The sequence below is a fragment of the Zootoca vivipara genome, chromosome 4, assembly GCF_963506605.1.
Source record: "Zootoca vivipara chromosome 4, rZooViv1.1, whole genome shotgun sequence".
Taxonomy (NCBI): domain Eukaryota; kingdom Metazoa; phylum Chordata; class Lepidosauria; order Squamata; family Lacertidae; genus Zootoca; species Zootoca vivipara.
The window spans coordinates 87,916,716-87,940,725 of NC_083279.1; the positions used below are offsets into that span (position 1 = coordinate 87,916,716).

Consider the following 24,010-nt stretch of genomic DNA (forward strand, 5'->3'; position numbering starts at 1 on the left):
GGTAAAAGGTTTGTATTACACAAAACTACAAAGAAAAATGTCTGTGTTAGTGGAAATGTGACAAATTTTTATGTGAACTTTAAAAAGGATTTCAAACCGATGTTAAAACGAGGCAAGCCAAACTTAATGAGAGAAGCCAAAATCGACAGATTCACCTGCCATGAGCCTGAAGGTATGAACCTGGTCAATTACATAATCCCAAAGTGAGGGGAAATGTAGGCCAGCAAAGTTGGCTGAAGGATGAAAAGACAAAACCTGAAAGGATTTCTCAATGCATTTTCAGTTTTTCCTAAGCACTGCTATCTGCTGATTTCAGTAAGGATTAACTGGCAAGTCCATTTTACTCTTTGCTGTTTGACCTGACAGAGGTATGATTAAGTCATTGACAGCTCACTGATGTCCCTGGATCCATTAAAAAAAAAGGAAAAGGAAATTGAGATTTTCACCTCGAAGACCTTGATGCCAGGTGGATGGAACAAAGAATGAAACTTGTGTCCTGTATTATAGTTTATACTGCATTTGTATGCTAAATTTATAGCACTGAATTGTCAGTTATTTTAATCATTGGCAATTGTGGCTATTTGAATTATGGTGTTATTAATTTCTTTTCCTTAGTCTAGTCGAAAGTATCTCAGAAATAGCTTAATCTTCACTCAGGTGTTTTACAGCTCTGGGAAGATTTTCCATTGTGTTCACAATTAACTACACTGTTGTGTTAACTTCTGACTGATGGTGGTAGGCACATGTTGTTATGCTACCCTACGGCTTCTTAATGATTTTTTGAAAATAACTATCCTCCTCAATAGGATGTATATACAGTACTGCAACTAGAAACTAAAGGGGTATAGAAAGAAGATTCCACCTAAACATTAGGAAGAACTTCCTGACAGTAAGAGCTGTTCGGCAGTGGAATTTGCTACCAAGGCGTGTGGTGGAGTCTCCTTCTTTGGAGGTCTTTAAGCAGAGGCTTGACAGGCATATGTCAAGATTGCTTTGATGGTGTTTCCTGCTTGGCAGGGGGTTGGACTGGATGGCCCTTGTGGTCTCTTCCAATTCTATGATTCTATGCATTATCTGGCCTTGCGTAAGACTGGTTCTGCATGTTGGTATACCTACTTTTTTATAATAACAAGTATTTATCTTGTTTTGGTGCATGATTTAAACACCTCGACTTTGGACAATTATACTGAAGCCTATGGGTGATTGATGAGATTGCATAAAGTATTGTTTTTAAAGAGATTTCCCCCAGCTGTGGTCCTAACTACAATTATCTGTTTTGTTTGTTTGTCTGTCTGTCTGTTTGTTAGTTGCTTTATGTTGTCCAGGGCAACCCAATATGAACCACAACCAAACAGACATATAGATAACCCTCCACATAGATACATTAAAACCAAGAGGAAAAAGAACTAAATTTAAAACATCCTGCCGATTTCTAAAAGGCCAGAGAGAGATAAAGGCTTAGAATCAGTTATTGGTCTTTTCATGGCCAAGCGGGGTTTGAACCCTGGTCTCCCAGATCCTAGTCCAACACTTTAACCATTACCCCACAATGGCTCTCCTTGACAGTATTAGCACAGAAAAGCATTTAAATGCACATTTTATCTCCATGTACCTATTTCTGAACATATTTCAGCCTCTTATGCTTTTAAAAATGTACTTTATGTTTTTTGAGCCAAGAACTGTTATCAAACGATCCAGAGAAGTATGAAATCCAGAGGATAATTGATGTTCCAACTGGCAGATTAGTTCAGGAGATGCAAATTAAGGTTGGTTCACTTAAATATGCAGAACAAACTTATCCTTGATCTCTAGCATGTGCTACATGCCAAAAAGTTTGCATTTTGAATGTTGATACACCATGAGCCATCATTGGTCAATGCCAGTTCCACCCATATGTCATATGGTAACAGTAATACAGGATTGCTGTAAACAATACTTTACAAAATATGATCAAAGTAACACACACAACACAACCAGTCTTCTGCTGCTCCTGTTATGTCTCCTTTTACTTTCCTGAACCTTCAGGATAGAAATTTAAAGAGTAAAACTTAAATACTTTTCTTTAACACTTCCCCTCCCTTACATACCTGTCTTTGAATTGATCCTGAATTTCCCCTTTTCATTCCCAGACCTGATGATGTAGGTGATCTCTGCATTTGTACCAATGTCTTTGCTTGTGGCAAAAACGGAGAGGACTTCAGCACTGGGCGAGGTGTCCTCAGGCACCGAAACAAGGTAGTCTCTCCTCTCAAAGACAGGAGGGTTGTCGTTAATGTCCAGAACCGTAATTGTCACCGTGGCGAACGAGGACAGGGTCTGCACAATGCTCTGGTCTGTGGCTTTGACAGTGACATTATACGATGGCTGGAGTTCTCTGTCCAATGGATGCTCCAAGATGATGATTCCCGATGATTTGTCCACAGAGAAAAAGCCGCCTGAAGAATCTGCTAGGGAATAGACAATCTTTCTGTTCACACCTAAAAAGAAAAGAAGAAGAAGAAACAGAAGATGCTGTTAATTAAGGAGACCAATGTTGTAACATCTGCCCTGTGAGAAATAAGAGTCCAGAAGGGAGGTAATCATTTCAGCATTTCATGAGATCCAATTATGCTTGCTCTGGGGCATTTAAAAAAAGGACACAGAGACACTGAAATATGAACAGAGCCCATAATGAACAGAGCAAGATGGTGGCGGGTGAGGGTAAGGTGTCAAACTGGAATTCCGAGAGGCCATGTTCCTGCACCACTGAGGCAGCTAAAGGAGCCTCAAGCTGTACAGTGGTATGCAGAGGTACCACCTGGGCAGCCTTACAAGCTCTGTCAGTTGACTTGACACCCAGTCAGGTGACCCAGGGAGCTAATACAATGCCACCTTTAGGCCATGGTCTGCCCCTCAGCTTAAGCAACTTGTTTCCTAGTGTGATAATGCACCAGACAAGAGGACATGACTGCTGATCTCTTCACCCTGCCTCTGCAATGTAACCTTTTGCGCCTAGCTTGAAGTGCCACTCATTAGTTCCAGAACAAGACTTTTTGTTGTTGTTGCCTGCTTTAGACTACGCAGACTGCCGAGCCAGGGGGCTGGCAGCTTGTTCTCTCCTCTGACCCCTGTTGAGATACCCATTAGGGTGATGACTTTTTTACAACCTCATTTCCCTGTATCATAATTTGATGAGCTTTCATTAAAGATTAGATAAAATCTTGCTTTCAAAGAGATTTGATTTTAAAAAACCTCACGCACAAAATGATTTTTTAAAAAATTATTTATCAGTTTTTTGACCATTTTTGAAGTCATTGTAAGCAGATATAAAATTGAACCCAAGCTTTAGAGTCACATATATACAACATTATATAGGGTCATCAAACACACAAGGAAGCCTTTTTTTAGCTGCAGTAACAGTATAGACGATGCTAGAGGACGATGTTTTGCTACCTCTCCTGTAGGTTCTTTTCCCAGCATGTCCGGCAGGGTCTGCTGGCTGAGTTTTGAGGTACCAAAAAGGGGCTTTTACCTTGCGCAGGTGTGACATTTGTATACCCTATGTTGCTAAGAACACTCCCCATTGTGGAATGTGGTGTTGTGTCCAAATTTGATACATAATATATATAGAATTGTTAATACAATTTTATGAAACGGTAAAACGGCATACAAAAAAATTTAAAACCGTTTGTGCGTAACCTTTCTTAATATTTCAATGGAATATACCTCATTTTAGTCATTAATAGGCAAAAGTTCATCCATTTGTGCTACAGGAAATAATTTTTGAGGGGGGGGGAATGAAAGAGTCATCACCCTAATGCCCATTCCCAGTGAACTGTGATCCCACCAGAACGTATGAAGCAAAAATGTGTGTCTGGAGAGGAGGGGTTATGTGTATAAGAATCCTGTGCAAACTGGGCAGGTACACGGGCCAGGTTGTGCTGAAAGGTATAAAGGGGACATCTGTGCATGTTTGACTAAATGTACTCTTTATGATCAGGAACCCTGCTGATGTGTTTAGAAGACTTCATGTAAACATGTCAAGGTTGGGGGTAGCAATGTGTACAGGGCCATTGGGGTGGGGGGTGGGACATGCATGTGTCGACAGCCTCCTACACTTTTTTCTTCCCTCTCGAAAGGGCTGGTGCAATAGGCCAATCAGTCATCTGTGTTGACATCAGGCACTGGAGCAGAGTAACTGCACCTCTTCTAAGTTGCAGTGATCAGGGCTGGCGCCACCATTAAGCAAGATGAGATGGTATCCCTTGGGCAATAGATTTTTGAGCACTGTGGAAGATAGTGAAATGGCCAGTTATTTTGCATATTGTTTTCATTCCCATAGGGGATGGGTGGTATTTGGATTTTCTGCCTCAGGTATCGGGCTGCCTGGCAATGACTATTAAGTCAACGTTCCAATTACCAAACTCAGCAGGAGGAAGAAAGACAAAGAGAATAAACAAAAATCACTGCCCACGTTGTAAGAGCCAAGGGATAAGGTGTGACCAATGAAGCTGCTGAGAAAAAGTGGGAGAAGAAAAACGGGAGAAATAAAGCATGACGTATCACACTCACATCTATTAAAAATAACCTGTTTTGCAATCTGAGATCTCCTCTACAGATTGTGCTGAACAAGCTAGCAGGACCACCCTGGGGCAACATAGCAACTGTTCACAGTTCAAAATGGCAGCTCCTTTGAGGCACTTCCTGCTCCACTTCCTGTTTCCCATTGCCAGGGAAGCTGCCACTTGGAACTGCTCTTATTTCAAACTGGGTTGTCTCTGGGTGCCCATCCTTGTTGGTTAACACTCAGGGGTGGAGATGTCTGCTAAACAAGAGAGCCAACCACAGCCGCTTGCCGAATTATAGGGAGTCGTACGCTGAAGCTGAGTCAAGGCCTGAAGGGAAAGTATTGTTGTGATTGCCAAATTTCTTTCCACTGTAGCGGGACAGCTACTTGAAACCTAATTAAACACACATGCCAAAGCAAAGCCATATATTGTACGTTCCCATGTTGATGTATTTATTTGTACAGCCCAGCAACGGAAACAGCAAACAAAGAACATTGCTGTAAAAGTGACAATGTACCAAAGCTGGCGATTCCTTATCCTCAGAGGCAGTTGCAAAATTGCGGCCCCATCGTTCGAAAGCAGAAACTTAAAAGCTTGACATTAATCAGACACACCAGAGCTACTGATCTTCCTCCCAGGCATATTCTGTTAATTTAAAATTTTGTGTCGGTATTTTATGTCTTTTTGCAGTGACAGGAATACATGGTAAAAAAAAAATTAAAAAGAAGGTGGGGAGATGATAAAAAGCAACGGAAAATTACTTTTGTTTTCTGCCTGATATGGCAGAAGTACAGCTGCTTCACCAGTGGGATCTGGGGGGGGGGCTCCGTTTCCTCCAACCATATTCGTAACGAGCAGCCGCAAAAACTGAACACGGAATCTCGTTTAAATTGCATTACGAAAGATTAGATCACCCTCTATGGAAGGCTTGACAAGAAGAAGAAAATAACCACCCTTCTTGATATAACCAAGACAGTATCATAATCCTAGAAAAAGTCATTAAGCCCAAATGGTATTTAAACAATAATTCTACCATTTATCATCTACAGGGTCAATACGCATAGGATATACTTCCAAACACTCAGAAGTCATTAAAAGTATGTGGCATTTAAATGATGATTTTATTATTTGCCTATTTTGATACACAGAGGATATGTGGCCAAGCATTCAGAAGCCATCACAAAGGCAAGGCATTTAAATGATGGCTTTATCATCCATCATTACTGTTATTTATTTGTATTGCTAGAGTTCCCCGTGGCCTCAAGAGAAGGCATTGGGTGGCTTATATGGCATATAAATATGGGGTTACAGACAGCTTGATTTCTTTATTTCTCAGTGAGGATTTAGAAGATTTCGTTTTAGTAACTGTTCAGTATGGAGACGTCACATGGGATCCATTTCTACAGGTCTGAGATGTAATGAGGAGAAACATATAGCATGTCTTATAATGGGTTTGAGATCCTTTGCAATTTGTTGTGTTTTCCTTCCACGTGAAGACAGAAATGTTGAGAGTAAGACAGAGAACTTCTCTCATAACCAGGTGCAGGGATAAGCAATAGGAGATGGTTTGCAATCCAGTACATTTCCGAGCACAGTTCAAAGTGTTGGTGCTGACCTTTAAAGCCCTAAATGGCCTCGGTCCAGTATACCTGAAGGAGCGTCTCCACCCCCATCGTTCTGCCCGGACACTGAGGTCCAGCACCGAGGGCCTTCTGGCGGTTCCCTCGCTGCGAGAAGCCAAGTTGCAGGGAACCAGGCAGAGGGCCTTCTTGGTGGTGGCGCCCGCCCTGTGGAACGCTCTCCCATCAGATGTCAAAGAGAAAAACAGCTACCAGATTTTTAGAAGACATCTGAAGGCAGCCCTGTTTACGGAGGCTTTTAATGTTTAATAGATTATTTTATTTCATTTTTCTGTTGGAAGCCGCCCAGAGTGGCTGGGGAAACCCAGCCAGATGGGCGGGGTATAAATAATAAATTATTATTATTATTATTATTATTATTATTATTATTATTATTAGGAACACCACTGGAGAGAAAATGCTGCAGTAGAAAGAACTTCTCATCCAGTTCTGAAGATCATTTAACTTAGATTAGTCAGCCATCAACACCTATGACTATCCTCTTCCATGCTCAAAATCACAGTGCACTACTGAGTAAGTTTGTGGGTCCCTTTCCTGCACACCTCTGAGCTACGTTTTCACTGAGGCGATAAACCTCAGCGAGGAGGGGGAAGTGAACGACTGGATGCTTCTCCGTATATAACAAGAAATTATAGAGCTGAGCCAAATGTTTTAAGTAAGGCTTATTAATTGTTGTCCCATTTCTTGCAGAACCCCCCCCCCCCCCGGGAAGGAAGGCGTGTTCTCATTAGTCACTAATAAAAACCTGAAATACTCTTTCTGTAGCATCTTGAGATTGGATTATTATTATTATTATTATTATTATTATTATTATTATTTTGGTCTCTTTCACAGGATGCTTCCCATTTCCTCCCTGTGCATCGTAAAAACTTTACTAACTTTCCCCAAACTAATAGTTAGAAGCTGTCCTCTTGACTCTGCCCCTCCCCACTGTTCTGTAATAGAAATAAACTTTTAAAGTGCACCATAAAACCAAGTGCAGGGCATGTTTGCAAACGGCAAGTGTCTATGATGGCTTCATGTCTTCAGTATGGAAAGATTTATAGCTGTATTAGCAGAGTGCTGAATCAAGAGATCTCCCTTTTAATATCCACATATCAATACTGTCATGTTTCATTACTAGCATTTTGCGATACTAGCATTTGACCCTAATAGCTAATCAGTATGGAGAATTGAAGGTCTGCAGGATGAAAATTATAGAATGAAAGCTTCAAGTGATGTCTCTACTAGTAATCATTACCATAAAAGCTGCTGACTCCAAGCTTTCCTCTGCACTGCCGTAATCGCTTATTTCGGACATCAAGTGCCCTGGCTTACGGCATCACAAAAGTAGAGAACTGTAGCGAGGAGGGGAGAGATGCAATAAAATTTTGCAAGAATTTTTCACTTGCATTTCCAAGTGTGGAAAATGTCTGAACCCGAGATCTAAATGCCAACATTTTACCTGAAATTCCAAGTTATTCTGAAAGTTCGTTTTTCAAAATACGAATCTCAAGTTTTGAATAATTCATATTGAAAAATCAAAACTTTGGTACTCAGATGTCATCGTGCAGGTTAAGGACACTGTGTTTACAAGGAATTCAAAGGCTGTATGCCGCATTCCATATTGGTTTTAACACAAACTGTAGCTCAGTGGTACAGCACATGTTCCTCATGAGGAAGGTCGCAGGCTGAATTACCAGCATCTCTGGGTAGGGCTGGCAATGTCCCTAGTATGATACCCTGTTGAGCTGCTGGCAGTCTGTCTAGACAATATTGAGCTACATGGACCAATGGTCCAACTAAGACACTTTCTGATGTTACTAGTGTTCCAATGTTACTAGTGTAAGAAAGCAGAAAGTAGAAGAAGAATGTAGGCAAAGAACAGAGCTTTGCAAGCTCCGCCAACCTACAAATTTTTTTGTGGTTTGCGTCCACTGCAGTCTTATTGACTTACCTACGTCAGGATCGTTGGCTTGGACTCTCGTCAGCAAAGCTTTAGTGGCTGTGTTCTCATAGACACATGCGGTGTAATGGTCAGAAGAAAACGCTGGTGGGTTATCATTAACATCTTCCAGGATGAGATGGATTTCGGACTGACAAAACCTGCCTCCTCCGTCGGTTGCCCTTGCGATCAGGTTGTACACAGGGATCTTCTCACGGTCTAATGGGGCTAAGGTTTTGAGTTCCCCTAAAATCAATTGATTGGAAAATTGGGGGGGGGGGAATGAAACCAGAGTCAACATTATTCTTCCCATTTGCTGTTACTATGATTATTACTACTGCTTTGTTGCTGCAATGCAATTTCACTTTCAAAATGCTTCACAACCTGAGAACTGAGCAAAAGGAAGATCACAGAAAGGAACTGCCCGATCTCCTCTCTCCTCTTCCCCTTTGCATCTTGCTCAAGTGCTTCCACCCAAATTCAGGCAATTCCAGCTTCCCACACTTCAGTCTACTGTACCCCATCACACACTGTTCAACAGGCCCCCCCAGGCCTCCATTGGTATCTTTATGGGGCTGCAAGGATATGGGAAAGCCCTCTTGCCCGAGCTACCTTTCACTTGCAATTCTCAGGAGGAAAAGTATTTTTGAATGCTTGCTTGTCCCAAGGACACAGTGAAATGATTCTATAAAAGGATGTGCCCAAGATCATTATCAGTTGAAGCAAGCATGCTTTGTTCTTCAAATAGTTAATGCAAAGCCATTAATTTTAGTTGAAGCAAACCACAGACTTTTCCTCTTCATTCTGTGGTTCTTATGCAATGAACCAATTTTGCATTCAACAACTTTTGGCTTAACACATTGGATGGGTGGTGGCATGCCAAGGTTTTGACAACTCAGGGGTTTTGCAATAATAAGAAATGCAAGATCAGCCCAAAGGCCTGTATCGAGTACAGCTTCCTGCTTCACCGAGTGGCCAACCAGTCGTCTCTTGGGAAGTCCATAAGCAAGACATGGGTGCATTAGTCCTCTCCTCGTTCCCACACCCCCTGCCAACTGGTATTCAGAGGTCTATGAAGCATGTAGGCATGATAACTGGGGTAGCCACTAACAGACGTGTTCACTCAACACTTTCTACCACATTGCCAGGGCCAGAGCAAGGTGTCTTTGTTGGATTCAGACCTACACTTGGATGGTGTGTTCTTCATTCCAGGGACCCCGAAGCCAGTGGCTGGAATTGCAGCTTGAAAGAGAAGCTGGAGATCACTAGGCAAAGGCTACAGTTTTGCTGATCAGACTAGGAAGGAAGGACAGGCTTCTGGTATTAGGTCTGTCCAATCCAAAGCTTCCATAATGCCTACCAATCACATGGACTGCTGTTGCTCTGAAAAGGGCTGTGTGCACACTGTCCTAGGTTGTACTCTGCCTTCCCAGGCACAGTGGGTGCTTCTTGATGACCTGTTTATTGAGCACTCATCCTGATTTGCTTGCAGGGAGATTAGACAATGTTGCCTACTTAATCAACAATGGTTCCAATTTGTTTGCATGGAGATTAGATGATGTCGTATCAAATCAAGTGTTATCCAGTACATTCCAGCACATTTATTGCTAAAACTCTTATCTTTTGGGGGTAGTGGATTTGTTGTAGAAGACCTCTCAACAACAATTGCACAACCTGAACCTGTCAGCCAAGTGACTAATTCCCACACGAAGATGGCGACAGTCTGGAAGTGCCTGCACATCCTTTAATTTTGATTATACTCACAAAATGTTATTGCCCTTTTTCTTTTCTTTTTTTGATAGCACAGACAAACTCCTTGCACCTGCTGATGGGATAATTAATTAACCATGGAGGTCTCTGTGCTTTTCAACTGGCATCACAGCTTCTTTACTATCACACCACACAACCCTTGCCCCCCTCGTGTCTTTCTCACTGCATGGGATATGGCAAAGCACCAAACTTGCCGGAGCTTTCTGCTTTCAGTATCTGTGCTATGTTAAAATTAGCCAGCAACTCCATTTGACTGCAACTTCATTGAACATATTCTTCCTGATGTATGCGAAAAGAATGGTTTCTGCTGCAGGCCAGCACCTAGCAAGTGTGGGTAGCTGCTGGCATTGCTTTGGCTCTCCCACTGTGGCTGTGCTTTCGTCTGAGAAGCTGCTGGTCATTACAATTTTCCCAGCATGCCCTGGAGCTCCCAATGTAGCACAGGAAATTGAAATGGAGGGCAGTTTCCCAGATCCAAACCTTTCAATTAGGTAAGCCTGTGGTTTGGAAGAGACACACCATGGAGGGAGCCACCAATTGACATATTGCCAGCTGGTATCAATTGGAGAAACCAACTTTGGAGGTGGAGGCTCAAATCTGGAGCCGAGCTTGGTTTCTTTCTAGGTCCAATAGAACCTTTCACTAATTGAGGAAGCTACTGTGACTCACCGGTGTGTCTGCACAGCCCCAACCCTGCTGCCACCTTGCTCCTCCCAGTAAGCGCCAGAGGCTCAGCTGCTGGGAAGCTATTGCTGCAGTTCCTGTCCCACTAGGAGAGCCATTCCTGAGATGGGCCAACAGCCCAAATCAGCATAAGGCAGCTTCCTATGTTCCCTCTCGCCCACCACGGTTGGGATCTGTCTGACACGTAAGGATGGATGGATCTGCCAATTTAGATTTCCTCGCTTTCCTCGTCTTAAGTTCAGTTCTCCACATTTCCACATCCGTTTGAATTAAGGGGGGGGGGAAGTCCTCATGAAAACTAACAAGGATTTTAGTGTATACTGTATTTCTCTTAATACATACACTTTTTTTCTATGCAATTTCCCCTAGTATTTTTTGCATGCAATTTCCCCTAGTATTTTTTGCAAACTTTTTTCTATGAAATTTCCCCTAGTATTTTTTGCAAACCAATTTTCCTCGCTGCAATGCATTTTTATGTTATTTTCACCAGTACATTCAATTTTTTTTAAAAAAAACCCCATAACCTTAGTACAGGCATCCCCAAACTGCGGCCCTCCAGATGTTTTGGCCTATATCTCCCATGTTCCCTAGCTAACAGGACCAGTGGTTGGGGAAGATGGGAATTGTAGTCCAAAACATCTGGAGGGCCGAAGTTTGGGGATGCCTGCCTTAGTATATGCACTTTGGTCTATATCACCTGGCTGCAGAATCACATCGCAACATTTGGATAAGTGCAAGTTTTGAAGGCTGTATGTGTTTCAGCCTGTGTATTCTCTGTCTCTCTCATTTCTTTTCTTTTGGAAAATTTGAATCATGTAGGTTTCCTTTGAGTGCAAACCGTACCGAATTTCTCTGCCTTCCCTGTTATCAGGTCCTCAACAGGCCTTGCGGATAGGCTGTGTGGGGCAGCAGCAGTGGGAAGGGTGGTTCCTTTCTTCTCCCCTGCCCTTGGGAGAGGAAAAAGGAAGGTCTCGCATCCATGCCTCACACAAAACTCTCATCCACGGCCCTTATGGCTGGCTCTTCAAAGCAGGAGGTCCTTGCCTGCTTAGACAAATCCCCCCTGAGCAAGCAAATGCAGGAGCTGCCTCAGCAAATGAGAAGCTCCTGCTTCATCAAAAGACAGCAGCAGGTTGTGTTGGTGTGTGGGAGATTTTCGTAGAGCAATAGAAAGTGTAAAGGCTCCTTCACCTTCCCTGCCTGAAGCCAGGCATAGGAGGTCTCTGTGGCTCCATCCGTATAGGGTTCTGATGCTACTGTGCATCAGAATATCTGTGTTCATTCTCCATATTCGGAGGCATGATATTGGTTGCTGGGGAGGAACAACGGGAGAGGGCTACTGCCTTTACGTTCTGTTGCACATGGGCTTCCTAGAGGCATCTGGTTGGCCACTATGGGGAAAAGGATGCTGGCCTGGTTCTTTTTTTATTGTCTCATGACAGGCTTACATGATATCGATCTGCAGGGCAGCAGACTCCTCAGATCTAGGTAAAAAAATCAAGTTGATGATAGCTCTTCTACTCCATCATTAGGAATATCTAGCTTTTCAAGCATCAGTTACTCAACACATTAAGCTGTAAGCCTCTATACTGCTTACTCTTGTCTTTTCAATGGGGAGTGAGCTGTTATTTTTCCTGTTCCCTTTGTTCCCTCTAAAACAGAGCTTCCCAAACTTTTCATGCTGGTGGCACGCTTCTTAGACATGCATCATTTCATGACACAGTAATTCAGTTTTACTAGCAAACTGGAGGTTAAGCTAACCCCTTTCCAGCCCCAGGAAGAGCAGGGGAAGCGTTCACACGACATACAGTTTGGAAAGCTCTGCTCTAATGGTCACCCCCGTTTTCCTTCTATTTAACAAGTCTGCTTACCTTGATGGTGGGCGGTTTTGCGGCCTGACCACGGGCCTTGCAGCAATCTGGCGAGGGGGACAGGGGTCTTGCTGTCCGCCTACCAGCGACTGGCCACAGGGCCGTCTTGATCAGATCGCGCGCCCTGGTGCTGAGGGGCAGAGATCGCTCCGCCGCCCACCCCACCCTCACAGGACACAATTGGTTTCCGCGCGGCGGCCTCCTTGCCAGGCCGGCGTCCAGCTTACCAGCCCCCCGCCGTGGTGCACTGCGCCACCGGGGGGCTATGTAGAGCCGGCCCTGACTGGCCAGTCTGGTGGGCTTTTGGGTGGGCCTCCTCCTGGGGGAGGGCTTGGCTGGCCAATCAGCACCAGTTCGGCCTCCAATGGGGGTGGGGGGTAAATTGCAGCCCGACCCAGCAATCCTTCCTTCTGCTTCTCTTTGCCAGACATTTGACAAAGGGATCCTGACTTACCTTTGAAATCAGCATCAGTCCTAACGCTTTTCTTCTGCTCCTTCTTCTTCAAGGAAGACAGAAGTAACCACACCCTTTTCCAGAACAATTTACACAACTTCTTTCATGAGAATCAGCAGCGCACATTTCCATGGCTCAGCAGTAATCTAGCATTAAACTTCTCAGCATGACATGCGGACCATACAAAGAGCGCCATCATTCCAACATTAAACCAGCAGTAAATTTCCAGGGTGAACGTAGCCCACTGTGAAGACTATTTTCATCTTACCACTTTCTGGTTCCAAGAAAAACTTGTTGTTCCCAGGGCCGTACAGCGAATAACGAATTTCCCCATTGGATCCGATGTCCGAGTCTTTGGCGCCCATTTTAAGGATGACTCTGTTGGGTGGAATGTCCTCGGGAAACAATGCCATATATGTGACCTTAGGACCAAAACCCAAAACGACAGAATGTGATTTCTGTTGTGAACGAAACTGTATATATGGCTCTAGAAAAGAGATGGCTTTTGTGCAAGGATGGGGCCATAGCTCAGCAGCACAGTATCTGATTTACACACTGAAGGTTCCAGGTTCAATTCCTGGCATCTCCAGGTAAGGCTGGGAATGTCCCCTGCCACAGATGCCAGGGAGCTGCTGCCAGCCTGTGTAAACAATACTGAGCTAGGTGGGCAAATGACAGCTTCAGATTTCCAATTTCTCATTATCTCATGGACATCTCAGCACTGGACTCGCAAAAAACAAAAACAAAAACAAAACAAAAAAACAAGGTAAGAAAATACAAACCCAAGCTTTCCAGTATTAAATTAAGTGGATACTCAGGGATGATAGAAGACCACCTTGGCTGTGAATCCTAGAAGACCAGTTCCCTGTTTTACAGGCCTTTTTTCACCTGGGCTGGGAGGGTGGGGCCTGGACTGACTCCAGCTACAAAAGTAGAGGCTGCTAAACAGGCTCTTGGGTTGGTATTGTTTAGGGTTTTTTGTTGCTGAGGGGGCATACTAATTTGTGTATGGTGGTACCTTGGTTCTCGGATTTTATCCGTTCCAGGTTCAAAAACCAAGGCATGGCTTCCAATTGGCTGCAGGAGCCTCCTGCACTCAATCGGAAGCTGCAGAAGCCACGTCGGACGTTCGACTTCTGAAAAACATTCACAAACCAGAACACTCACTTCTGGGTTTGCAGCGTTCAGGAGCCGATTTGTTCAGGACCCAAGCCGTTCAACTACCAAGGTACCACTGTATCTTTATTTTTAGATTTTACGATTTATATGGAAATTGTTCAATATGGTCAAACTTTTTGGCATGCTTTATTTATCGTTTATGACTACTTTTGCTACATTTGTAATTATGTAAATTCTGCCCTGTTGTAAGCTGCCTTGAGCTTGGTTTTAGCTCTGGAAAGGTGACATACAAATAAAATGATGTATGTCTGAATTGTAGTCAACATATGGAGAAGCACCTATATACATTTCTGGTCTTTGAGATGCTTCTTATTTGGTAAGATTTTGTACTGCGTTGTTTTAACTTTGTCCAGACATCTCACTGACTAATTTAAATTTGCCAATGGGAAGGTGTGATATATAAACCTGGATAAAAACACTCTATTTTTAATTTTGTTTTACAAAAATATATGTTGCCAACCAACCTGATCGCAGACAGGGCTGTTGTCATTTACATCCGTGACAATCACTTCCACAGCACTCTGCGTTACAAACAGTCCATCAGTTGCTGTAATATTCAGAAGGTAGACATCCTGTTCTTCCCGATCTAATGGTCTCTTGACATAAACCTTCCATTCATTCTGAACCATGCCAAGGGCAAACTTCCCTTTGGGATTTCCTCCTGTGGAAAGAGACATTAACCGTTATTAGAGACACACTGGAAGGACAGATCGTGAAGCTGAGACTCCAATACTTTGGCCACCTCATGAGAAGAGAAGACTCCCTGGAAAAGACCCTGATGTTGGGAAAGATGGAGGGCACAAGGAGAAGGGGACGACAGAGGACGAGATGGTTGGACAGTGTTCTCGAAGCTACGAACATGAGTTTGACCAAACTGCGGGAGGCAGTGGAAGACAGGAGTGCCTGGCGTCCTATGGTCCATGGGGTCACGAAGAGTCGGACACAACTAAACGACTAAACAACAACAACAGAGACACATACATTGTTCCCCTGTTTGTGGGAAGTCTCACAAAAAGTGAAATCCTGGAGGTGTGTTCCAACCATGAATGGCTTTTATCAAGAGAAGGAGCTGACTTTGGTTTTACTTCATTTGCTTCCTCAACTGCACTCAACCCTCCCAATTTCACAAAATCTTTCAAGCGCTGACACTAGCAAAACAGTAGAGGTGGTCAGCTCTGCTTCAGCCTCCTGATAACTATTTGGCTAACTGTGGTCTGTCTTCTGAGATTACTCCAAAAGCTGCACGCGGTGCTTATATCTCCCACATGAGTCAAAACTGGTAACTTTCAACGAAACAATAATAATAAAGTTTTGAGACGATCCCGTTGTTTAGCTTGCGTTAAGGGCAATCAGACTCAAACTGTGAACAATCAATAGCCTCCTCTTCACGGCACGACTGTCTTTCCACTTCAGTCTCAAGAGAGGATGTACTACAACCCCCTCACTCTTGTTACCAAGACAATTTCATTAGCTCTTGATTATGCAATCAAGGGAGTGCAGCAGGTTTCCATTAAGGGATCGTCAAATGAAAGCTTTTATCACGCTGCAGTGTTGTTTCTATTTTCATTACAATTTTTGTCGCGTGTGTGCATGTGCGTTTTTGTAGTCTGCAGAACACACAAAGACACATGTGCCTTAAGTAGACCTAACGAGGGGTCGTTTTAAGGAGCAGCTTAAGATAAGGCCAGCAATTAGATCGAATTTATACAAGAGGAAAAGGCAGCCAGGAGAAGGGATGAAGCCAATCAGCTTCCTATTACGCTGAAACTGTGACACGGAACCCAGCGATATTACTTTTCTGCATCATTACACCGCATGGCAACTAAATCAAGTCAGAATGCTTGTCCCCAGCTATCCTCCAAGAGGAAAATAAGGCCATTTCACACACTAGGGGATACGGGGAATTAAAAGCATTGCCAAAACCGTCCTGGTGGATGGCCATTAACGTTTCCAGCGGTTATTTATGTTTCCGCTTAAAATGTTACATTTGCCAGTTTGTTCCATGCAGTAATCACCTTCAACATGGCTGTTTCCTTGCTCATGAATTTCCCTGGGGCACCTGGCTAGCCATACTCAGAGACGGTGCACTGGGTAAGGGAGACCTCTGTTATCAACAGCGCAAGCATTGCGATGCCTGCTCCGTTCCACTGAGTTCGATGGAGCTTACTCCCAGCGTAAGCGTTACAACAGAGATGCAGTCTCGCCGGACCTGCTCAACTTGTGACGCAAACATGGCGCAGCAGCCATTTACGGAAGTCCACTAGGAGCCTGACAAAGCACCAATATTTGTTGACTGCCCAGGACTGCGCAACAGCAGCAACAAAGTATTTTAAGAGCTGTTTGACAAGTAAAAGCTGTTCAACAGTGGGATGGTCTCCCTCGGGAGGTTGTGGAATCTCCTTCCTTGGAGGTTTTTAAGCAGAGGTTGGATGGCCATATGTCACAGATGCTTTAGCTGAGGTTCCTGCATTGCAGGGGGTTGGACTAGATGACTTTTGGGTTCCCATCCAACTCTACACTGCTATGAGGCCTGGTAGATCACGTTATGTAGGCCTGGCCTATATGGAACATCATGTTCCTTTTAAAATTGGTGCGATTAAGGCCAATAAATAAATAAATAAATAAATAAATGCCTTGCACTGAGTCAGATTTCTTAATTAATTCAATCCCACAGCAGCAGATTTCCAGGGTTTCCGATGGGGCTGTTTCTCAGCCCTACTTGGAAATGACAGGATTTGAACCTGGGACCTTCGGCATGTAAAGCAGATGCTCTCCCATTGGCCTGTGGTTCTTTCTCACACACATGAAACAAATATCGCCACATCCATGTGTAGCGAGCTTTCCTATCAGGCGGCTGCATTCAGCCAAGCAACAATCCCTCTGCATTCTGAATCACACTCAACAAAGATGTGACGCAAATAAACGAGCCTTAACAGTACTGTACAATAGTTTAAATATTCTTGGGATTAAAGGGAGCAGGGGAAGTACACAAAAATATTTCCTCCCTGCCCCCCCCCAAGTTCTATGTATGCTTTTCTGCAGACCTCGTTCTGTAGTGATTAATTAGCTCTCCCCATCAACATATTTAAGGCAGGTTCAGCATCTTAAGGACGCTCTAATTAATTCAGCTTTCATTGTAGATTTTTTCAACCGAAGGCTCCTTGCTGCAAATGTTAATGGCTAATTTTAAAAATCCACCCGCAGTTTTTCTTCCTACGTTCTGCTTGGGCATCACAACATCTAAACGTTTGCTCCAAAAAAAGAAGAAGAAGCCCACCCCAACTTTCCCCAAAGGCCTCGAGACAAGAAAAATATGCACTTTTCTCTCTCGGTTGTTTTTGTTTACTGCATGAATAACATCCCCATCCAAACCTTCCCTCCTCAGCAAATGTTGCAAAGCATACTTCAGAGCTCAGCGAGATGAAAGGGAATATGCAGATCAGAAATGAAATCTTTCAAGCACATTTTGGCAAGCCACATGCAAAGTAAGTTTAAGAGGCACAGGCTGTGTGATCACATGAATTCTTGCTGTGAGTGCTAACTTAAAACTGAATACAGTGGTACCTCAGGTTAAGAACTTAATTCGTTCTGGAGGTCCGTTCTTAACCTGAGGTACCACTTTAGCTAATGGGGCCTCCCACTGCCGCCGCGCGATTTCTGTTCTCATCCTGAAGCAAAGTTCTTAACCCGAGGTACTATTTCTGGGTTAGTGGAGTTTGTAACCTGAATTGTCTGTAACCCGAGGTACCACTGTACAGTCTAAATTATAAATATATAAAAAAGGCTGAAGAAGGGCCATAGCTCATCTCCTGTGCACATGAAAGGTCGAAGGCTCAATCTCCACCGATGCCAGCATGCTTTTGCCTGGGATAGCTCAGCCGGTAGACCATGAGACTCTAAACCTCAGGGCTGTGGGTTTGAGCCCCACGTTGGGCAAAAAGATTCCCGCGTTGCAGGGGGTTGGACTAGATGACCACTGTGGTCCCTTCCAATTCTACAAGTCTATGATTACAGTGTCTCCAGGTGGAGTTGAGAGGGACCTGTCTGGAATCATGGAAAGCTGCTGTGCATATTGCTTGGAAAGTACAAACGAGGTAGATTCTCCTTTGAATGTGAACTGAATAGAATTTCTTCTCCATCCCCTCACACTTTCTGCTTCTTCATGTCTGAATTGGCTAGAATCCGCATCTTGGTTGAATAGTGCTCTTTCTCAGGTAGAACTGTTTCCCTGTCGCTGTGACCTGGGCATTATACTGGCTGAAATGTCTGAGGCAGTGCATGTCCAAGCCTCTTAGGACACACATGGGTGGAGAGTGTGGAAACACAATTCTACGGACGTTGCAATATTGTAATAATTTGGCCCATTATTAATTCCAATAATGGCAAAATGATGATTTACAGATCATCAGCATCAAGGAGCTGAGGAATTGTGGATCACCTACTAACCGCGGGAGTAGTTTGTTACTCAGACAGGGGGAAGCCTACAGCAAAACGCTGAAGTGAATGAAAGCATTCTTCCAAAAAGTGCCGAGATCTCTCGAGAGCAGAGTAGACGTCCGTATGATTTTACATTTATAGCTCAAGATGGATTGTCCACATCTTGTAGGTAACCACTGCCTTCCCTTTGAGGGCAGCTCCAAAATACTGCTCAGAGCACAACCAACACTGTTCACATTAATTATCCCCTCTCCCTCACTTTTGGGTTCAGTGATCCGCTTGCTTGCTGAGACTTTGTGAAGTAAATGGTTCGTGCATGATTGTATTTACAGACCAGCCTTTTGAGCCTCGGAGTGACAGAATGGCATTGGCAAAGGAAAGAGCCAAACACTTGAACTGATCCCAGTGGAATGTTCCAGCTTGCACAGTGAGCTCACTCTGGGGCGGGGCTACCGGTGCGGTGGAAATAATTTCTAAAAGCCTTCACGTGTGAAGTTAAACCTTTAAAAATCCACAGTGCCACCCAAATTGCTCAATATGCTCAGAAACAAATGGAGTGAAATGCCCATGCTATCCGTTTTCTAGAATTTGTATCTCAATAAATGACACAACGGTAACTGGGGGGGGGGGGGGAGAAGTAGCTCAGCTGTAGAGCATATGATTTAACACACAGGAGGATGCAGGTTCAACCCTTACATTATTACCGTACATAGAGCTTGGAAAGGGCCATGTCTGAAACCCAGCAAAGCTGTTACTTGGGAGATCATGGGAGTTGTAGGCCAAAACATCTGGAGGGCCACAGTTTGGGGATGCCTGACTTAACACCACAATTTCCAGAGGGCTAGTTGTGTCGCAGTGAAAACACTCATTACTGATGTTGTCACGGGTCACTGTGTTTATTTTTGCATACAGCTCTAATTGTGCATACAGCTCTAATTCAGTGTTTTTCAACCTTTTTTGGGCAAAGGCACACTTGTTCCATGAAAAAAATCACGAGGCACACCACCATTAAAAAAGTTAAAAAAATTAACTCTGTGCCTATATTGACTATATATAAAGTAATTCTCTTTATATATAGGCCATCTGTTAATGCCCTTTGTTGACTTTAAGCCTGGGTGGCTCTTTTTCTAATTTTTTTCCCCTTGCCACACAGTACAAACATTCTCAGGCGTTAAGCTTTCCTTGCCCTGACTGCCTCCTGTTCATCTGGGACTGTGTGGGAGCTAAATTTAAACTTGATTGATAGCTTTTAACCTAGGGGGAAGGTCAGGATGATATTTTCCTGTAAAAATATCCATTGGAACCCGCGCAACCCCCCGGGAGCAACGGGCCTGCTCCTCCTCAGTCCAGGCCAGGCGCCTCACCTTCTGCAGGGCGTGCACGTGCTCCTCGCCGAAGAGGCCGCTCACGCCTTGGTAGACGCCGCTAGCTGCCCTCCGGAGGCTGTTCTGCTTGTCGGCCCCGCGGCCTCGTGCCGACCAAGCCCCGGGCGCCGCTAGCAAGTGGAGCAAGAGCGGCGAGAAAAGGAGCAGCAGCAGCACCCGCCAGCCGCCTCTCGCGTCCGAGGCCGTGGTGGTGGCTGTTGAGAGCTGCGCTCGCGTCGTGACCCGGCCGGCTTCCTTTCCGGCGGGTCAGTGCCCCCTAATGGCGGCACACCGCGGCACACCAGGCAGCATCTCGCGGCACACTAGTGTGCCGCGGAACAGCGGTTGAAAAACACTGCTCTAATTGAATCGGCTGATTAACATTCTACATCCTTTTAAATGTGTTTGTGGGAGAGGGGTTATTTTTTATTATTATGTATTTTGTGTTCTCATTTTTTATTTTTATGTTGTGCACTGCCCCATGATCTTCAGATGAAGGGTGGTATACAATTTTTTAAAATTAATAATCATCATCACTCAAATTGCATTTTCCTTTGACCTCATTGCTTACTGTTCCCTGCCTCATGTGTAAATATTTGTGCTATTGGGGATAACACTTCATAGAAATCTATCTAAGGCTTAAGATCCGAGGCCCTGTTGTGAGTTAGAACAGGGCCTTTTCAGTAGTGGCACAACAGTTGTGAAGAGAGAGGCTCACCTGGCCCCATCTTTATGGTCTTTTTGATGCCATTGGTGCCAGGTGATATACCTTTCCATTCACCCATTCTGAACAAGTTGTGCTTCACAGATATGGCTTCTTTCTGCTGGATATGCAGCAGGAACCACACTATTGAGTTCTCAGGGAATGTCCTTCCATTTCCAAAGCACCCTTCCTTCCTGCAGTTCCCACTTCATGTGCATCTAATGGGCAATTCTGTGCTTTGGCCACAGTGTGACTCTCCCTTATCTCTAGTCTGAAAATTAAAAGTTAATTGTGCGGTGATGATAATACATAAATATAGAGAGATTTATGAGTGTTGAAGATTTTACTTTCACACCAAATAACGTTTCACTTTCCTTTTGGGGGGAGGTATTCAGGAATGAATTAAATCCCTTGAAGGCGGCAATACTTTGAACATACACCGTCACAAATCCATGCTGATCGGTGCTTCATGCCTCTTGATGCACTTTGTGAGACAAGCGTTTTAAAATTGGAACTCACTGACAAGCAATGAGAACTGGAGACACAGCCCCCCCCTCAAACTGTGGGCTCCTCTATTAAAATGAGACTTGAAATCTAATCCTCTGCATGCACCGGGGGACTTAGGGCAGCTCTCTGTTTATTTTGATATTTAAGGGAAACCTCAGCGTGGCACGAATTCCTCTTTGCATTAAATTAAAAGGGTTACTTCATTAGGAGATCAGGATGATTAAGCATGAGAGAGACACTGTATTCCTAAAACTGGCTTTACACGTATCTCCGAACACCGGGGAACAAAGAGAACTCAGATGTGGGCGCGCATGCATTTGGAACTATCGTAATTTGCGCATGTGTGAGATAGGTGTTTCCTATAGCAACTGTGACGTGTGGAGCTTACACATGAATAAGTGTGCACAGGACTGGAGCATAGCATCCCCCCCCACCCCGGTATCTCTATTACCACAGCAGAAGGGGCTTAAGGAGCCTCATAATGGGTTGGCGTTTATATGCACACGGCATGGCCCTTACTTGGCATGAAATGGTACCTGCTTAACGAGGACAAGCAGATGTTTTAGCGGGATAGTAACATTCCCACCCGTCCTGGAAAGCTTAATTGTTTTTCTCTGCTTCCAAGTTGTATGGTCACATTCATGTTTGGATACATCTTGTTTGAGTGGACAGCAAACACAACCCTGGCAGCCCCTGCTTACCTGCCACCATCTCATGCAAGATATGAAACTATTCCACAATCATGGGCCCACACCACCCAATGGTCATTCCCATAAGCACGTGGAATATTCTCTTAAGTAATTAAACTCAGTCCCTATAGCTGCCCACAAATGCTCAAGGCGGTCAGCCATTTTTGTTTTTACCTTCACAGAAAGCCTGTGAGATAAGATTATTGTTTGAGGCACGGTGGCTGGCTCAATGGGCAGAATTCAGTTTGGCTGACAGAACACATGGCTGGATGCAGAAGGTCTCAAATTCAACACCTGGGGTCTCCAGTGAAAAGGGGATTCCAGGAAGCACGTGAAGAGGAAAGCTCCCTGCCCGCAAAACCTTAGAGAACTAATGACAGTCAGAGGAGACAATACTGGGTTAGATGGACCAATAATCTGCTCCAGTGTAAGGCAGCTTCACTTACTCACAGCTGTTAGGGCCAAATTATATGGCCTTAACTTGCAATCTGCTTAGAATTCTGTTTTGCCATTAAGTGATATAAAATCATAGAATCATAGAGTTGGAAGAGACCGCAAGGGCCATCCAGTCCAACCCCCTGCCAAGCAGGAAACACCATCAAAGCATTCCTGACATATGCCTGTCAAGCCTCTGCTTAAAGACCTCCAAAGAAGGAGACTCCACCACACTCCTTGGTAGCAAATTCCACTGCCAAACAGCTCTTACTGTCAGGAAGTTCTTCCTAATGTTTAGGTGGAATCTTCTTTCTTGTAGCTTGAATCCATTGCTCCGTGTCCACTTCTCTGGAGCAGCAGAAAACAACCTTTCTCCCTCCTCTATATGACATCCTTTTATATATTTGAACATGGCTATCATATCACCCCTTAACCTTCTCTTCTCCAGGCTAAACATACCCAGCTCCCTAAGCCGTTATAGGACAAGAATGATGGGAGCTTTGGCTGCAAAAAGCAACAGGGTTGACAATGGGCAGGTCGCAGCAAATGGCTAGTGGGTTGAATTCCATTTGCTAGGCCACAAAGTGTGCGCATGCTTGCACTGAATGAAAATATGAAAAACAACATCCTTAAGACAATCCCTCAGCACAATGGGAAGAAAGTAAATGTGCTAATAGCAAGATGGACCAACAGTTATTTGTGGTCCCAACCTTTAAAAAAGGTCAAAGAAGCCCAAGCCATATATTATTTATTTGTTTTTATATATGGGAACCACCGCTTCTTTCTTTTCTATGGCTACTTAATGCCTTTAAAAACGAATGTTTCTAATGAGGTTTGCTATCTAGGAATGGAAAGGATGTTTTTTTAATTAAGTAAAATAAGACAGTTATGAATGTACAAAAGTCTCCTACCCCCTCAGCCTACTCTGAAAAACAAATGTTGCTCATTTTCTCTGGCTGATGCACAATGCTATAATCCTTTCCATGCTGATAACATAAATCTTAAGGGGGTTATATAAAAGAGGCTGCTAAATGGCAGCACAGTGTGAAGTGTGAGTTGGTTAAATTAAAAAGGCCCAATACAAATGATACTTTCCCCTGTTTTTATGCACTTTTGCAGGATGTCCTTAGGGCTGAACCGAGCAACAGAATAATACTCTAAAAATGGTTTGTGTGGATCTGCGTCGTGACATGTTAAGTTCTCAGCGATTTCTGGCATCCGGACCTACACACATTACTCTCTCCGCTGGAGGTTTATAAGCAGAGGTTGGATGGCCATCTGTCTTGAAGGCTTTAGTTGAGATTCCTGTATTTCAGGGGGCTGGAATAGATGATCCTTGGGGTCCCTTCCAACTCTACAATTCTATGGTTCTATGATTGGTTCCTTGTACCAGGGATCAAAACAGGTTTGAGGTGAACATATGAAGCTGCCTTGTACTATGGCAAACCACTGCTCCATAATGCGGTCTATTCTGAATGGTGACAGACCTCCAAGGTCTCAAGCAAAGATAGGTACCGTGTTTCTCATATTATAAGACACGTCTTATATTTATTTTTTCCTCAAAAAAACACACTATGGCTTATTTTCAAGGGATGTCTTATTTTTTTTCCTCCTCCTGCCGCGGCCGGCATTGCTGCTTTGCCTATCACTATGTCTTATTTTCGGGGTATGGCTTATATTCCTTGAATGCTTAAAAATCCTGCTATGGCTTATTTTATGGGTATGTCTTAAAATATGAGAAACAGGGTATTTCCTAGTTCTGCTATGCAAGATGCTTTTTAAGCAGAAAAGTCATGGACTGAGCCC

The 24,010-nt window shown here is 43.9% G+C and overlaps 1 protein-coding gene across 5 annotated transcripts in view; it reads right to left on the minus strand.

The window, feature by feature from the left end:
• The window catches only part of FAT3 (FAT atypical cadherin 3), a 434,554-nt gene that overhangs the window by 58,154 nt on the left and 352,390 nt on the right, over positions 1 to 24,010 (minus strand). For all 5 annotated transcript variants that reach the window (XM_035116279.2, XM_035116283.2, XM_035116282.2 and 2 more), the window contains exons 11-14: positions 14,534 to 14,730; positions 13,159 to 13,312; positions 8,124 to 8,357; positions 2,088 to 2,477 (exon numbers count right to left, since the gene is read on the minus strand). In XM_035116279.2, coding sequence (XP_034972170.2) covers positions 2,088 to 2,477; positions 8,124 to 8,357; positions 13,159 to 13,312; positions 14,534 to 14,730 — 975 coding nt within the window. The remainder of the gene's footprint in view (positions 1 to 2,087; positions 2,478 to 8,123; positions 8,358 to 13,158; positions 13,313 to 14,533; positions 14,731 to 24,010) is intronic.